This window comes from Pogona vitticeps, chromosome 4 (assembly GCF_051106095.1).
Source record: "Pogona vitticeps strain Pit_001003342236 chromosome 4, PviZW2.1, whole genome shotgun sequence".
Classification (NCBI taxonomy): Eukaryota; Metazoa; Chordata; class Lepidosauria; order Squamata; family Agamidae; genus Pogona; species Pogona vitticeps.
This window is the reverse complement of record NC_135786.1, coordinates 58495033-58514040: the sequence shown is the minus strand read 5'-3', so window position 1 is coordinate 58514040 and position 19008 is coordinate 58495033. Positions and strand designations below refer to the sequence as shown.

The following is a 19008-nucleotide window of genomic DNA, read 5'->3' as shown; positions in this document are numbered from 1 at the left end:
CGGGGTCGATGCCTGCTTACTTCTGGGTTTCAGATGAAACCCTGCACCCACACGCAGATAGGCAAAGTTGCCGCACAGCAGGGATGACAATTAGAGGGAATGTTGCATTTGGCCTATGCAAAATAGCAACACTATAGCTACCGGTACTCTATCATCAAATCTGTGAGGTCACTTCAATACTGACATTCAGATGTGAACAAAGTATCTGGAGGGGCGGTCCTTGAACCTGGAACATACTTTTAGCATTAAAGCCAGACTTCTCCATCCTAACTCCACCTGTTGATGTGGCTTGAACACTGAGCATGTTTTAAGGTATCAAACTGCTATCATTTTACATGGTTTAGCCCTAAAGCATGTAAATTTCATATGGTGTTGGTAACATCCATGTTGGATCAGTTCAAACCACACATCTATCCAAATAAGCTGGAATACACTACTAAAGTCATTCCATATTTTATCGTAGCAATACAACTGAGAGTAGAACTGGTATCAGTATCTTGCAGTTACTATGATAACTATTACAATCTGATAAATAATGTTGTGGCTATTCTTCCTAATGGTTCTTTTCTTAATGGTTCTCTTACATAAGAAAAAGGCAAATAACAAGTCCCAGAGATCATAAATACTGTACAGTACTAAGCAAAGATACATCTTTAATGTGTCGCTTCAGAGCTGCTCAATTAGCCAGGCTATTGTCACTTCTGCAACTCACCTCACCATAGCCACATACCACCACTTGCTTTCCTCCAAACATCACATCAGTTGTCCTCTTCAGTCTGTGATGTAGGGGAGACAGAAAGAGAAACCTTTTTTTGAAATGATGACTATGTTTAAAGCATATGCTTTTAACTCAACAAAATATTTCAGGATTCCATAACAATATGGCCATATTCTGCAACTGGACCTCACAGAGTTGTTATAAACTCTGCAGCACTAAAGCATGGGATGAAAGCCTGGGACTACTTTTAGGTGTTTTTTTCCACAGCTGTCAAAACTTTGGATCAGACTCACCCGTCCAAGATGGACTCTCTGCAACAGTACAAGTTATCAAATTTCTGTTTGGTGACAGAGTCATTGACATTCATTGCTGGAACACATAGTTTTCCAGCCTTTGATAACTGGTACAACCTGAAAGAGGAAAAGAGAATATTTTGGAATTAAATACCCAGACATACATATATAATTAAAGAGGGGCACCATTTGCTTGCTGGACTAAAAGCTCTTCAAACTGAAGCAAAATACCCACTCCTTTAATAGTTACGCGCATGAGTCTGCCCTTCCCCCACTGCTTCCTGTATGCATATTATTTATAATTTTAAAAAGTACAGAAAACAATTTGAAGCCAGAAGCTGTCCAATATAAAGAGAATCTTCATTATCAAATATACTTAGGAGCTAATCACAACGCACATATAATCAACAGAGAAATATGCTTCATGCTGCTGCTAAGTAAGTCAAATGTACTGACAATTACCACCACCACCACCAGATTTCTGTGGAAAGACAGAGCAACAACAGTATTCCCCAGAAGAGAAGCCTGAAAAAAAATTTTCCTCACACATTTTATTTATCCATGAACTAATGTTCCAGTATGAGACCATGCTTCTGCATGCTATAGATCTCAAGTTCAATCCTCAGCATCTCCAAGCAGGGCTGGGGAAGACCCATGTCTAACTTTGGCAAGCTGCTACTGCTAATTTAGGCAAGAGTAACCTAGATAGATTAAAGGTCCGCTTCATCCATGTCCATATAGATGGATAAATGTACCAAAAAAACCCTGCAAAAAGTTACTCCCCAAAGTATTCAGAAGCAAATTCAAATACCCTTTAATTGCTATTATTTCATTTTGAAATAATTAGGGAGTATTTGCTCTTTATTTGGATTACTTTTTGTAATTTGACTGTGCATCAATTTGGGACACCAACTGGGTTGTTTATTTCTGCCTCAGTATAAACCAGTACCTTACTTCCTGCCATTATCACTAGAAATTTAGTATTGGATGCATCTTAAAGAAACAAATGGTACTGCAAAAATAATGGAGGCAAAGGAGAAGAGCGAAAGAAAACACAACTGAGCAGGAACAGCGGAGTGAACAGTTTCTATGGTAAACAACAGAATGGTAGTGGGAAATTAAAACATAATTTGTTCTTTACTAACACAAGATGTAAAAAAGGGAAACAAATGCTGTGTGAAAACCTCTTCAACTTTTAATGTTACATAAATCCCCATGGATTAACAAGAAAAGAAAGTACTGTATACTAGTATAACTAGACCCTAGTTCTATATTGGCTCCACAATACAGTTCCAGACAGTGGAAGACAGGAGGGCCTGGTGTGCTCTGGTCCATGGGGTCACGAAGAGCTGGACACAATTTAATGACTAAACAACAACAGCAGTTCTTTTATGGCCTTGTTTTGCTCATTGTGTCCTTGCATTATCCCATGGGGCCTTAAATAAAGCTTGACAACCAAATATGGAGAAGACCCTAAAATTACCCAGAGTTTCAATATAAGAAACAGAATGCATAAGATTGTTCAGGTCTCTTTTAGTTTACCTGTGCACACCTGTCACACTCTCTTCTACAATGCCTCTGATCTTCTTAAATACATTTGGATATTTCTTGTAGACCCAATGTGTCAAGTCTCCTCCATCATCCAAGATCTAAAATATGGGAAGTAGAAATCAGCTCAGGTCTGAAAAAGTGAACTTGTCCACAAAAGCTCACCTTAAAATATAGCAGTTAGTGTTTAAGGTGCCACAACATTTTTGTTTTCTTTTTTCTTCTCTTTTCTTTTTTGACCTGACATGCTAGCACAGACTAACAGAGCTACCTAATCTAAAACTCTGATTTTCTGCTATTGATGTCCCATGTTTACCTAATGTCACTTAAAAGCACAAACACAAAATTCTTCTGGTAGGAATGAGAAGTGTTAGTCACATACAGATTTCATGATTGGGATTTTGATTGTTCTCATATGTCATAAGCATCCTGCAAAATGACATCCATGCAACAACATATCAGGACTGGCTTTTTAATACAAGAACTGGAACATATATAGAGAAGGCAGTACTATAAAATGTGATCTAAGCATACTCCAGACCATCAGTGCTAATTACTATACAATGCTTAGGCTAGAAGATGGAAACAAAATATATAGCCACTATAGTAATAATCACTGTTTCTTTGGCTAACATTTCAAAGAAAGTCAAAGAAACAGGATATGGTTATCTGTACCTTTCTTAGAACACTGCAACAATAGCCAATATGCATGTATTTTGCCACACCAGTGGCTATGAAGTTAATTAATAAAATTACTTCCTTCTGTATGGCTGTGAACCAGATAGCATGCAGGAAACATTTCTCCACTGTCATTTCCAATTATAGATGAAAGTTCTCATGAGAATTTTCAGCTCAGTTTTAAGGAAAGGTATTAACTAGTTTTAAATTAAAACTTTCTAACTCCTTCTCTAACAAGCCCTGTTGAACAGATGAAATGAAAGAAAAAGGGCACAATGGAGTAAGGAAAAGAACTTTAGAGTTATTGGATGTGGCTAGCTACTGAAACAGCAGCATAATCTAATCTGGTCCAGAGAACAAATTCTAGAAGTGTAAGGGATTTTATTTCATAAATGTTACCATATTGTTCTATATGACAGCTCTCTTCTGAAGCAATGTTAGAAATATGTTGTAGAATAGCAATGGTGTTTTGCTATCCAACAGCAGAAAAGGAAAAAAACAAAAACCAGGAGTTCCATTAAAATATGCCAAAGCCCTTGGGTGTACCCAAAATAGCTTTCTGGATACCAGTCAATATTTTTCTGAATTAGAGTGTAATAGAAGAATGAGAGTCAATTTGTTTCATTACCATATTGGCTTGCCATCCATCCACATTAACACAACGATCAATGCACCACCAAAAGTCATCCTCTGACTCCCCTTTCCAGGCAAACACAGCAACACCTGGTAAAAAAAGAGAAAGAAATCAATTGCATTTTTTTGGGGGGGGGGAGTTTGGTTGCTTGAAACCTTCTCTAATGAAGCCATTGTGCAGCTGTGGCAAAATTATCCTATCCCCCACTCCATCACAAATATTTATACGAAGATGGTAACTGCAGCTGTGTGTATATTGCACATTTGCAACAATCTGTATTAGAACAATAGATTGAAGATTCTAAGATCTGCTGGAATAAATATCTGACAGCTATCTGAGCTCACCATTCTGCTCCTGCTTCCCTTCTTGCTCCCTGTTTAGCATATTGAAATTACTTGGGTATTAGAAGAGACATTCTTTCTATACCACCATAAACAACAAAATTGTGTTCTCTGGTGGCAGTCCTTAGCAACTAAAATGTAGCTAAGAGTAAAGCACAATGAACGCATACCTTAGTTAACAATTACACTATCTTCTGTGACAAGAAGAACAATTGATCTACACAGTCTAGACTGCTCTGGGGGTTTCTTGATGCTGCACCAGGAATAGCAGTTAGACAGCTTATCAGTACTTTCTAAGTAACCATCAGAACTGAACTTTTAACAGAATAAGCAAGATAGGAAGACAGCAGAAAAACAAAATTCTCTTGCACTTTCAAAATAGGAAGTTTATTATGATGAAATGGTTTTTCAAAGGGAAGAAGGTACCTGCAGAACAGAATAAACAAGCTAATAACGCTAAACAAACCCTCTTCCCTCCCAGCAAATTCAAAGGAGTCCACCTGGCTGTGGAATGTTTCTCTGAGGAGGATTGGCAGAATACCCACCAGCCTAAGCATGTGGAGAATTTAGAAAAATATTAGGACGGTAAAGCTGACAACAGTATTTTTATCCTTCTTTTTTCCCCAAAGTTTTTCAGACTAAGGGTTCAGTTATGTAAGTTTTCAATAAGCTCCAACAGCAATTAGAGAAAGGTCTTAAATTAATTTTGAAAGATTAGAAAATGTGTCTTCATTTTGACATGCAAATCTGTCAGTTTCTTTTCATATAATTCCAATTTGATCGCTGCTGTGCCACCACCTCCTCCCTTGACCCTTGCCCGGCCTGGCTAATCAAAGCAGCCGGGTCTATAACAACGGAATGGGCCTCTGTAATAATTAATGGGTCTTTCCTTGAGGGCAGATTTCCATCTGCCCTCAAGGAGACACTCATTAGGCCCATTAGGAAAAAACCAAGTTTGGCGGCGGACGAAACTGGCAACTATAGGCCCGTCGCCAATGTTTCTTAAGCAAGGTGGTCGAGAGGGTGGTGGCCGACCAGCTCCAGGCGCACCTGGATGAAACAGATGCCCTGGATCCATTTCAGTTGGGCTTCAGGCTGCGCCATGGTACAGAAACAGCATTGGTCGCCCTGTGTGATGACGTATTGAGGGAGGCTGACAGGGGCAAAATGTCTCTGCTGGTCCTCCTAGATATCTCAGCGGCCTTTGATACAATTGACCACGGTATCCTCCTGGGGAGGCTCTCTGAGCTGGGAATTGGTGGCCTGGCACTGGCCTGGCTTCGTTCCTTCTTGGGGAACTGCCCCCAGAGAGTGCAGCTTGGGGAGAGTGTCTCGGCCCCGTGGAGTCTCAATTGTGGGGTTCCACAGGGGTTGATTATTTCCCCAATGCTGTTTAGCATCTACATGAGGCCGCTGGGTGGGGTCATCAGGGGGTGTGGAGCCTTGTGTCATCAATATGCCGATGACATTCAGCTCTACATCTCCTTTTCACTAACCGCAGGAGATGCCGTTCTGTCCCTTCAGCACTGCCTGGAGACCGTACTGGAATGGATGCAGGAGAACGGGCTGAGGCTGAACCCGGACAAGACAGAGGTACTGAGGGTGGGTGCCCCCACAACTGGGGATTTGGGAAACTCCCTCTCTTTTGGGGGGGGTGACTCTGCCCGCCAGGGACGGGGTCTGCAGCTTGGGGATCCATCTGGACCCAGCACTCTCTATGGAATCTCAGGTGGCATCAGTGGTCCGTACCGCCTTTTTTCATCTTAGGCAGATAGCCCAGATGCGGTCCTATCTTGATGTTGGGGCGCTCACTACCTTGGTGCATGCGCTCGTAATCTCAAGATTAGTCCACTGCAATGCGCTCTACGTGGGGCTGCCTTTGAGGCTGTTGCGGAAACTACAGGTGGTGCAGAATGCGACGGCCAGACTACTTAGCGGAGTGAAAAATATCAACATATCTCACCCACTCTGGCCGCATTGCATTGGCTGCCCATCCAGTTCTGCATCAACTTCAAAGTGTTGATGCTTATGTACAAAGACCTAAACGGTTTAGGGCCTCGATACTTGGCGGAACGCCTACTTCCACCAAGATCTACCCGTGTCACTTGTGTGAGCCAGGAGGTGAGGTTGAGGAGCCTAACGCCGAGGGAGGCACGGAAGGAAAAGACAAGAAATCGGGCCTTTTCGGCAGTGGCTCCTCGCGTCTGGAACAACATATCTCCTGAGATTCATGTAGCTCCCTCGCTGAGTATCTTTAAAAATCAATTAAAAACATGGATGTCTCGGCAGGCCTTCCCTCCAGACAGTTCCTGATGTCCACTTCTCTCTCTTTCCTACCATTAGTTCCCTTCTTGTTTAAATGTTTCTACCATGTATGTTTTATATATATTTATTGTGTTGTTTTATGTTGTTAGCCGCCTAGAGTGGTCTTAACCAACCAGACAGGCGGGGTATAAATAAAATAAAATAAAATAAAATAAAATAAAATAAAATAAATAAATAAATAAATAAATAAATATTCTCTAATCATCACCTTTGCACCATTCTCTAGCAAAAAGCAACTTCAGTTTTTGCAACATGGAACATAAATTGCTACATCCATATCTCTAGGTCTAGTTAGGAAACTAATTCATATACAGTATCAGCAAATAAAATCTGAACTTCTGATTTGATATTTCAAGTTAAGGATTTTCCCCCAACAACAATATATACATGTAAGATAAATTCAGTTCAAATTCTTTCAAAAGATATTTCACTGATGCTTTTTTTTAACTTCTTGGCTGAATTGCAGTACTGAATCACAACTTGAGTAGGCTCACTCAGTCAGTAGAATTTGGTGAGTAAACTCAGTCATAAATTCCACTAGTTCAATGGGCCTACTCTAGTTGCAACCTACAACTGGATTTCACCTGTTATATAATCTCTAAGATAATAACTATACATTTGAAACAAAGCTAGTCTTATTTTTTTAATTAATTGCTACAGAACACTGATTACAGAGCTTTATAGCTCTAAAAAAATGTAATGAGCTAACACTGCTAAATATCTTGTTGCACAACACAATTTTATTAAAAAATCTAATGGAATTGATAAAGGTTGAATGCACACAAAACTAAACTTGCATTTCTCACTCTAGTATCTCTGTGCAGCTTTCCTATACTCACCAGCTTCAGCCAAGGCAGCAGCAACCTCATTCTGAGTTGAATAAATGTTACAAGCAGACCAACGGCACTGAGCTCCTAACGCACAAAGCGTTTCAATCAGGACCTGAAGGATAAAGCAGGCACAAAATCGGCCAAAAACCAGTCATATTAGCCAATTAGACAGTCCACAGCTAAACAGTTGTTTAATTCATTTAGTATATAGTCCACCCTACATGCAGACATTTGGCATTAAATAATGAGTAGTGATGGGTACAAATCGAAAAAATAGTGGTTTGATGCGATTTGTAATTCGTTAAGGTCAATGAATTATGATTTTCCCCCCAACAAATCCATTTGTCTATTTTTCTTGACTTTAAAATTTTATAAAACACCACCCGCAGGAAATTAGATAAACCAAAATCACAGAAAAGCTTCCCCCCACTCTACAAGCCCTGTAAATTTGGTTCAGATGTCTGAATTATACACCCACAAAGAGGGTCCCCATGAAAGTTCCCCCCAGGAACCTAGAGACACCAAAATCACTGAGAAGCTTCTCCTGACTCTCTTCCACTACCTCACCAGGTTTGGTGAAGACTGGGTTTCAGGAATCCAAGTTAAACACCCACAAAGTGGGTCCCCGCAGAAAAGTGCCCATTAACAGCTGGCTTGCGGCAGTGCTGGAATTTCCACAATGGCAGCTTCTAAAGGGCAGTTTCTTTGCGGGATGCACTTCATCCCCCCTAAAACTTGGATCTTGTATAACTTGGATGTCTGAAACCCAGTCTTTACCAAACATGGTGGGATTGTAAAGAGCTCAAAGAAGCTTCTCTTTAGTTCTGGTGTCTCTAGGTGCCGGAGGAGGTTATGTTGTTGTTGTTTAGTCGTTAAGTCGTGTCTGACACCATGTGACCCCATGGACCAGAGCACGCCAGGCCCTCCTGTCTTCCACTGCCTCCCAGAGTTGGGTCAAATTCATGTTGGTAGCTTCGGTGACACTGTCCATCCATCTCGTCCTCTGTTGTCCACTTCTCCTCCTGCCTTCACACTTTCCCAACATCAACCAAAAAGGGAAGTAAACAAACTGTCTGCCCATGAGCAGCCCCAATGAAGCTCCGCAAGCACACACCTTAGAGGGAACACTGCATAGTGCAATGATTTCTATATTATTTTGCTAAAACTCTCAGCAACCCAAAACTGCACCCAATTTCTCAGCGACCCAAAACTGCACCCAATTTCCAACCCAAAACACTGCAGTTATAATTCAAACTTAATGTATACCACCAACTACTTGGAAGTCTAGATCTTCCAGAACAGCAAATGTGTTTCTAGAACACTTCCATGCACAGATAAACCAAATGGCTTGTTAAGTAAGTCATGCTCTTAGTTATGCAATGATGGTATCCTCCCCTTTATCTCTTTAGAGTAACATGGATGACCTGCAGAAGTAGCAGTTATGATCAGTTCCAGCTAGTGTACAAACTGCAGAGCAGATGCACTTACCGCAGTCTGTGCTGTTATGTGTGTACATCCTACTATTTTAGCTCCAGCCAAAGGCTTCTCACCCTGAGCTCTTTTTCTTAGCGAGATGAGTGCAGACATATCTACAAATGCAGAGGAACATATTTTTTATTAAATATGTGTCAGTTACTCACCAAACAATCTTCATGCTGGTGTCCCAGAATCAGACAAGTTAAGGAAATGTATATAATATATGAGCTACTGGAGAATAGGATCACTTGAAAAGCAAAGATAAATGATAGGAACTATCTTCAGTGTAAAGAACAGGACAGTGAAGAATGCTGCTAACCACAGCCAGGGAAAGCCGAATGCTGCCAAGAAGTACACAGCTGAAGCTTTAATTGTCCCCAAATGGAACCACATCAAGATGGTCCTATTACTCTGTCCTGAGCACACATATGGTCAAAAATAATTTTGCATGTATTGGCCAATATCTGCTGCACACAAGTTATCCATATAGACTGTTTCACTGGCATCACCTAATGAATGAATGAATGAATGAATGAATAAATAAATAAATAAATAAATAAATAAAATGAACATCCTGAAAGGTTGCTTTTGTTTTTAGGTCCATATATCATTTGCTGACATTTCAGTAGAGTTAAATGACCACTAAAGTGTTTGCTGACTAATGAAATATAATTTACAATACCCAAAATGAGAGAAAATTTCAAGAGCCTGCCCTTTACCTTGCTCAGCAATCTCTATTTCTCGGCGCCCAAACTCTGCCTGCTTGATATTCTTAACACAGAAATTGCTACTTCCCTTGGAATTGGTTTGCTGCTTTTCTCTAGGAGAAACTTCATCATCAGAGCTGTCTGTGTAGGATGCCGCTAGAGAACAAAACAAAATGCTTCGTGAGAATAGAATAAACATGAAAGAAACTAAGACAATCATTATGTCTTACACACTGCTGACATTTTACCATCTGTGCTATTTTAACTTCATTCTAATAATTCATATCAAATAAGGGAAGTGTCATGGTCAATCTGGCTTCCTGTTTCAAATCTTTCACTTCTTGGCTTATCTACATGAGCATAAGGTGGCACCATGTGGTTTCCAAATACTGCATGATATCAACGTCCTTGGCAGATTACTGGCAGACAGATTCCATCTTATTTATTACATATTTTTGTCATTCAAACAAATCAGATCCTTCAACTATTTTCTAAGAACCTCTGTGGATTACAATTTCTGTAGGATTATATATATGTGCTAACTATATACAAGAGAGAAAAGAAGAGACTTTTGTAATCTCTAAAACCAGAGAAAGACATGGGTCTTATGTTTTCTGATGAGTATTGATGCAACTGGAAGAGGACAAGCTATGACAACTTCTGAAATCCACAAGGGTAAGCTAAATGTGCCAATGTCTTGAAAGAGAAAGGTGTTCTGCTAGGTACATTTCCACTAGCTACAAATTCAGCACTGTCAAAAGTCATACATCACAATATTTTGCCAGGTTCTGAAAGTCATAAAGGTGGTTGCCAGAGAAATGATTACCTATTCCTTTAAATCCGTTTCTTGTATGAATATAAATAAGGATGGGCACTAATTAAAAACTGAATGACCAAATTTATTCAAAAAAATCCCTAATTTGTTGATTTGTATTTGTACAAATTAATGCCCCGGAAGAATCACAAATCAATGAATTTTTAGCAATTTTTGATTCAATATAAAATTGTCCCCAAGGCACCTAGAGGCATCAAAATTGTAGGGAACCTTTCCATGACTCCTTTATAATCCCTCCAAGTTCGGTGACGATTGGGTACCCCATGCCAGGTGCTAAAGTATACTTTCCTATGGGGATACAATTTGTGAGTGTATAACTTGGATGTATGAAACTCAATCTTCACCAAACGTTGAGGGATTGTAGAGGAGAGTCAACAGAAGCTTCTCTGTGGTGTTGGTGTCTCTAGGTGCCTCAGGGGAACTTTCCTGGGGGGCTGTCCTTGTGGGTGTACAACTCAGACTTCCAAAACCCAAACTTTACCAAACTTGCAGGGCTTGTAGAGGACAATCATGGGAAGCTTCCCTGTGAATTTGGTTCCTCTAGAAGCTTGGGGGGTGTTTTATAGGGTTTTAAAGTAAAAAATTAATCACATTGATTTGTGGATTCATCAGAAAAAAAATCGTAAATTTGTAATTCATGATTCATCGACTTCGATGAATCACAAATCAAAATGTTACCTTTTTTTTACTCATGTTCATCTCTAATTATAAATAAAAAGTGACAATCAATATCCATAAGAAACAGATCAAAACCCAATCCAATGTTTTCTTTTTTCCTTCAGATGACGAAAACCTCTGTATGTAGCCCTGGAGATTGGAAAGCTGATTTTTAAAATATTTTTATTGTATACTCCATTCAGCATGACCAGTGGCATCATGCCTGAAAGTTTCTGTTCTAAAAAGTAACATTTCCCACTTCTCTTTGAAAATATTTTTCAAACACAAAAAGCAAGCTACATTAGCACATGGTTTGTGGTTTTTAACCTTTATACCTATAAGGAGCCTGTGCCCACAAAACACTGTAAAGAACAGATTTACCATCTACATTCTGGACAGAAACACTGTGTTGCAGGGTTTACTGATTATATCCTAGATGGATATACAAAAGCAGAAAAAGCCAAAATGCTGTATTTCCCATGGTATACCCTCTTTGGATTTAGCTGAACACAGAGTCTTCCATCTAGATTACTTGGCACAAGCCATGTATCCTTCTGTGCAGTTCTCACAGTACAATAATTACTACTGGTACAATGCATCATCACTGAACACTTCCAGCGATATGGATTAATGTTTACTGTAGTGCATATGCCAAATGGGAAATAAAGATCAGGAAAAGGTGGGCACCTACCAGAGCTGTAACTGTCAGTGGAAGATTGCGAGATGGAACGAGATAGGGACCTGCGACCAGTCTTGGTTGGGAATTTGCTGAACTCTTGCATGTCATCCGCAAACTGGATTTGCTAAGTGTAAAGGAGTAAGATGACAACATATATTTATATTGCTTTATCTTCTTTTATCTACAGGGTTGCTTTGCCATGCATACCAGAAAGATACACAGGTGAGCACTATGTTTCCCCGAAATCAGATTCCTGAAGGAACCCATTATTTTCAGTTTCATTGTGCAAAGATTAATCTATTTCCACATACTGGAACCATCAAAAGATATACATAATATGTAACATTGAAATTCATGCTAATTGCATTACTTAATATCAAAGTTATCTCCCTCTCTCTTTAGACATTCAAATATTTTTCAGGAATCTAAGAAAATTTTAGCACAGAAAACTGGAATTCATTCTGTACAGCCACATCATCTGGTAATAATGATATCAATGCTAAGAAGTAATTAATCATTAATAGTGACTGGGTAATAAAGGCAAATACAGTTAGAAGATCTGGGTAGCCACATCCATAGCTGCGCTTATCACAACAATGTATGTGCTAAAAAAAATCCACATAGTAAGACTATATTCACAATTCCTACAAAGTTCTACATCAATTTTTTTTTAATTCTCGGCTAAGAAAACTGTTTAATCGTAAATTCAAAGCTACTTATGTAACACATTAATATATAAAATCAGTATACAATGTGGTATCAAATATTGTTGTTGTTGTTTAGTCATTAAGTCGTGTCCGACTCTTCGTGACCCCATGGACCAGAACACGCCAGGCCCTCCTGTTTTCCACTGTCTCCCAGAGTTGGGTCAAATTTATGTTCGTAGCTTTGATGACACTGTCCAACCATCTCATCCTCTGTCGTCCTCTTCTCCTCTTGCCTTCACATCAAATATTAAATCTAAGTTAATATCATTAATTTATTATGTGACTGCTATTTAATAATAAAATTTAGTCATAGGTAACTAGAGTAAGAAAAAATGGCTTGCTTGCATTCTAAATTTTGAAGACGACACAATGTTCCAAACATTCTGGCTTCTGCAGTAAACTAAGAAATCTAAGATACTGGATAGTCTGCAGTAGAATTCCTAGATGCAGTTAGATAACTCAAGAATGAGGGATGACTATGCTGACAAATAATGCAGGAAATGCTCCAGGATTGGAACAGTCAGATTTGCATTATTTTCTATTGATTATACAAATAAATGTCAATGTTAATCAGCTCAGAGTTCTTCCCTACATCCACAGCTTTTTGCTCTGTTGCAGGGGCTTCTTTTTCAGAATCAAACACATTTATATGGGCTCAGGCAGTGTGATTGCTTGAGCCGATACGGAGATTTGCAGGTATTCTATTCTTCTTGCACTGCTGGCTACATGCAAAAGACAGCTGGAAACTGGCTACCTTTTGAATTTTCTCCCTACATCTTGTGCCTGGGTCTCCTTCTCTGCCTTCTTTTTCAAAGGCTTGGTGCACTACCTCTGGGGTGGCTAGGTGACTGAAGAGGAAAAAAAGAGAAAGAATTCAGCAGAGAGAAAGAAGTTTTTAGTTAGCCCTGTTTCCCGCTTGTTAAGGTTGTTCTGCTCTGGTTGTCCATATTTGTAGGAGACACGGTATTAGAGCTACCTTAACAAGCAGAAAACAAGGGTGACTGAAAATGTCATCCTCCCTGCTAATTCCTCAGTTTTTCCCCTCTTTGGTCATCTAGCTGTTCTAGTGCTAGGATACCTAGATGGAGGGAAGGAGGAAACCCAGGCACCAGGTGTAGCAAGGAGAGGCTTCAAACAGCTAAGGAGCTGCAAACAAGGCCGAGTGCCAATGTCCTCTGTTTCCTTTGCTGACTTCTGTGTGGTTGGCTGAAGCGAATCAAACCAGGGAAACTTGACTTCCCAAGTGTGACTTCACAATGGATCCATTCACAATTTTATTGCTGTGTAGTCACACCCTAAGCTGGGCACACATGACATCCTGACAACTGCATTTTGGTGGAAACTATACTTCACAATGGAAAGCATGGGAAGTATGCCAAGAAAAGTAAGGAACTTACAGCTCCTCAATAATATATTTGCCTTCACTATGAGTAGATGACTATATGGACTGCACAATCTGCAACTGCATTTAATCAAACACATTAAATATATGCAAAGTTCATAAGTCCAGATTTAGTAGTGACTAGAGATGGGTTCAACCGTTCAATGCAGCACCTGCACAGGTGTTCCATGGGTGTCATGTGCTACTCTCCCTTTCCTCCTCTACGTGATTGTCCATCCATTCACTGGCAACAGCACACTTCTCTGCCCCACATCCTCTGCATTATTATCCTGTCACTAGCAGCACTGCACTTCCCTCCTCTGCCTCCTCCACAGGATCATCCACTCACCAGCATCCCTATCCCATCTCCTCACTGAGTGGGTGACCGCCAGAGGAGGGGATCACACACTGCTGTCAGAGAGTGGGCAACTGTGTGAGGGAGGGAAGCATGAAGTGCCCATGGTACACCTGTGCAGGTGCGGCACCAAACTAGGCCAAACCACCAAACCATAGTTCGTGCCTATCTCTAGTAGTGACAGTGAAGAAATCCATAGTACTAAAATAGTATGAGGAATCTAAACTGATGGAAACTCATTTTACAAGTGTGCAGCTTCCGTCTTGGGACTTTTAACATAGACCATGAAACTTCAAGATCTGGCTATGCTGGTTTTTGGATTTTTTTTTTCTTCCCATGCCCCAAACTGCAATGCTCAAGCCTGATTAAAAAATCACATTTTTCCAGGTTTTTGTGGTCTCATAAAGTTGTTACCCACTCTCATATTTGTATTTTGCACACCTATTTTTTGTTTAGAGGGATCTAGAACAATTCATTTCTATTAAAATTAGAACCCAATACTACTAAATCCAGTAGAATCCACCAATTTTTGAAAACACTTCTCTTCTAGGATCAAGCAAAGAGAAATTAGTACATATAGACCACCGTAAGAAAAAATAAAAAGGTTATCAGTTTATATTGAACTGGCACTAGTAGACAAAGCAAATATTTGTTGCGAAGCCTCTGTGAAGCTTTTAATATAATTGAGGAGGCCTCTATGTCTCAACAAAATAAAAAAAGATTTAAAATCTAAACCATATGCAGAAAAAACCTAAAGAGAACGAGAAAACCCCAACTGATTCAAAATATAAAACCCACTTTTAATTCAGCAAGCCACACCTTTTAAACATCTTAGCAGTTACCACCATGTGATTTTATTATTTCCACAAACCACCCACATATGTTGCCTGTGTGGCCTTAAGAACAGCATGATAACGATGGGGCTGCCAAGAAGCAGAGCTGAAAAAACAGAATCCTTGAATTGGGGGGGGGGGGGCTTTGCCTTTTATGTCCACATTCCAACAAGCTTTGTCTTGAGTAATGCTTTTCAAAGTTATAAACTTAACCTTTGCACAAACATTTATTTTGATAAGGTTTTTTTATGAAATCTAGATAGCAGGGTGTAATATATGAAACACAGGAACACAATGAAATTGATAACAAGTTTATAATTCATCATATTAAAAGTTAAAATTTCTCCTAGATTCTGTGTCTTAAACAGAAATGTAGACAATATTTTTTTTACAGCAATTTGTGGATTCCTACCCTTTTCAGTGTCAAGTCTTAATAATTTCAGTGCTGCTAAATAACAAAATAATTGATATTTCAAAACATGAAGAGGAAATTGTTTGCCTGTAGCAGAGTAGGGAATTATAGCTTTCTAGATGTTGTTTAGCTCCAAGTTCTATCAGCCCCAGCCAGCTAATGTTTAGGGATGACAGAAGTTGTAGTCTTAACACCTGGAAGACACCAAACCAGTTTTCCATTCCTGGTCTAGCTTCCTTTAATCTCACATAAAAATTACTTTCTTTTGCTGAAAGAATAATACAAAACCTATTTTAACTTGTTATGTGCCATTCAGTCACCTCCAACCTATGACAATCCTATGAATGAGTGAGCTCCAAAATGTACTGTCCTCAACAGTCCTGCTCATCTCTTGTACTGCAACAGGCCATGTTACTTCATCTAGATCTTCAAAAGGATAGAGATGATGTTACCTCAAACAATCCCCACTGACTGCGTCAAGTGCCATTTTAAGAGGTGCAATAGAGAACATTTTAGCTATGTCTTCAAGCAGTATGTTTAAGGTTAAGGTATGGCAGTTAGCAGCTTCTTGTGCTATGATCTCTTTTTCAAACCAGTTTGCTTATTTAAAGCTAATCCTTGTTTAATAAATGTCTATCATAGATTTTTCTGACTTTCTCTGATAAGACCAGCCTATAAGAATGAGGTTCAAAAGTATAACCTTTCTTAAAAATCAATTTATCATCCTTAACGAAAGAGGTACCAGAAACCTTGCACACAGCATTATTATCTTATCCATAAATGGCATCCAGCCAATTAAACTCCAGATGAGAAACCTCTGAAAGGAGAGGCCTGCACACTGAGCAAACATTAAATGTTTGACCAGTTCAAATGTGGAGAAAACTAGAACAACAATTAATTAAAATTATGCCCTATGGTCAAAACCAGAAGAATATACTCTGCCACACACTGCTTTATCTTCAAAAAACAGATAAAAATGAATTTATTCTATATTAAATCTAATTTCAGATAGATTTTAACAGCTTTTTATTTTAACAAAAATTAGTTATATTGTTTCTCCCTTGGAAAATAATAAAATGAAATAAAACCAGGAACATACAATTAACTTTAAAATGGAATCCTTTGATTTCAATGAAAGATGGCCCTAAAAGCTGCTTTCTCTAACAAAAACAAAAACAAAAAATTCTCTTGTTGGAGGCAGGAATATCTGACTTCTCAGGTAAAGCACTATAAAAGATGCAAGTGTTATTATGCAAAAATACTACCATAGATTATTAGCATTTATGACAGTCAATGAAATGCAAAACCAGTAACTTTAGAAAGTGTGAGATCTGTCCTATGGGACTTCTCCATTTGCTTTATTAACTTTGCACTACTTAGATATTTGTACCTTCTGCATTAACTCAAATCATAATCCCTAGCCCAACTTAAAGCAGAATTGAAAATTTAAGTACTGAGAACACACGAAGAGGTGAGAACACATGAAGAGGAGCAAACTCTGAGCAGACCATAGGAACAGCTATGCTGGAGCAAACCAAGCCCATCTATTCAAGCATTCAGTTCTCACAGTAGCCAACCAAGAGGTCTTTAAGAAAGTCCACAAAGCAGATGTGAACACAACAGCTCTCTCTCTCATGCTCCTCAGCAACTCATAGCATACTGTACTGCTTGCTGCTCATATTGGAGGTTCTCCAGAATGACCAGACCAAGGTTCCCTCTAAGGTGTGCGCCTGCGTGTACAACTCTACCTCACTCCAGGCAGCCTTCCTCCTCCTCTGTGTACCGACAGTGATCATTTTCAGCCCCTTTGGTTCCAGTTGCAACGGAACCCCATGTGTGTGTGGGAAATCACACCCATGTGGAGCCAAAGTTGCAAATGAGAGAGGCCAAGCCCATTCATCGGGGCTGAAAATTAGAGGGAACACTGGACGAGAACAAGGGGATTTTTAAAAGGGAGCATTTTATTCTGTCTTTTATTTGTGTTTTTAAAATAGTATTGCACTTATTATGAGTTTGAACATGATACAGTTGTGCCCGCTTAACGATTACCCTGCATTACGACAAATCCGCTTCACGACGATGTTTTTGCGATCGCTTTTGCAATCACAAAAAGATGTTTTAAATGGGGTGCTTTTGCTTTGCGAAGATCGGTTCCCTGTTTCGGGAACTGATTCTTCGCATTACAACGATGAAAACAGCTGATCATCAGGTTTTCAAAATGGCCACTGGGTGCTCAAAATGGCTCCCCGCTGTGCTTAGGGATGGATTCCTCGCTATACAGGCACTGAAAATGGCCGCCGTATGGAGGATCTTCGCTGGACAGTGAGTTTTTAGCCCATTGGAACGCATTAACCAGGTTTTAATGCGTTTCAATGGGTTTTTTATTTTCGCTTTACGACATTTTCGCTCTACAGCGATTTCGCTGGAACAAATTAACATCGTTAAGCGAGGCACCACTGTACTTGTTTAATGCTTTTTAAATATTGTAATAATTCATTATTTTGCTTTTAACTTTATTTTTTTTAATACTGTATTCTGCCTTGGGTCTCTTAGGAGAAAGGTAGCATATAAATATTTTGAATAAATAAATAAATAATTCAATGAATTCTATTGTCGATACAAGTGTCTAGCAACAAGAATTCACTCCAGCCATGTTTAAGATGTTAGAACATTATCGCTGGTTGTAAGCCATAACAAAGTATCAATTATAAATGCTAGAAAGTAGTCAAGAGATTTAAAAATTCAAGATGGTCACCTACTGGCAAACCTGCATATGAAAAAAATGTCCAAGTGATCTTAAAAATTATGTTTCCTTATATGAGCCCACCTGGGTTTTTAAACCATCAGGGAGGGCCCTTTTCATGGTTTAACCATCTTCCCGAGTGTGTTTGATGAGGAGCATATGAGCGTGGGCCTTCTCTGTCACTACTCCCAAACTATGGAATTCTCTCCCATGGAAGGCCAAGCTGGCTTTTCCTTTTGCTCTCCTTCCTCAAGCAGGTAAAAATCATTTTCTTCAGAGAGGCTTTCTCTCAGTGTTTGTCTGCCTAAGAAGGTTTTTTTAATGGGCCTGTTGTGTTTTTGTTGTTGTTTTTATGTGTTCTTAGAACTATTTTTATCTACTAGCTTTAATATTATATCTGTTTAATTGTTCTTTTAATATTATAATCATAGTTCTGTGGCTTTTAACACTGCTTGTTTTAATATTGTAAGTTGCCTTAGGTCCTCTTGACTCCTTTAGGCCACAGGCACAGTATAAATGTTTTAAGCAAATAAAGGTAAATAAAAATGTACAACATTATTCATTAAAATATCAACCCAAATTAGTAACAATCTCTTTGGTACCAAAATAATTCTGATGTTTGGAAACGGTTGGAAAAAATTCACATAAAGTGTTAAAGCATAGTGGCCTTAAACATGTCATTCAGACTAACAGAAGATCTCCATCCCGCCCGCCCCCAAGTCTCTAAATTTAGCAAATATAATCCTGTTACACATTGGGTAGAGAGCCTGAGTATGCAGTGGTCAGAGTGTCAGACTACGACTCAGGAAACATGGGTTCACGTCCCCACTTGACCATGGAAACTCGCAATGGGGTG

The 19008-nt window shown here is 39.2% G+C and overlaps 1 protein-coding gene across 3 annotated transcripts in view; it reads right to left on the bottom strand.

Moving 5' to 3' along the window:
- AHCYL1 (adenosylhomocysteinase like 1) overlaps positions 1–19008 on the bottom strand; it is a 71358-nt gene that overhangs the window by 12749 nt on the left and 39601 nt on the right. For all 3 annotated transcript variants that reach the window (XM_020809989.3, XM_020809988.3, XM_078392771.1), the window contains exons 2-9: positions 11734–11845; positions 9563–9706; positions 8856–8956; positions 7377–7479; positions 3866–3960; positions 2554–2660; positions 1012–1128; positions 713–776 (exon numbers count right to left, since the gene is read on the bottom strand). In XM_020809989.3, coding sequence (XP_020665648.1) covers positions 713–776; positions 1012–1128; positions 2554–2660; positions 3866–3960; positions 7377–7479; positions 8856–8956; positions 9563–9706; positions 11734–11845 — 843 coding nt within the window. The remainder of the gene's footprint in view (positions 1–712; positions 777–1011; positions 1129–2553; positions 2661–3865; positions 3961–7376; positions 7480–8855; positions 8957–9562; positions 9707–11733; positions 11846–19008) is intronic.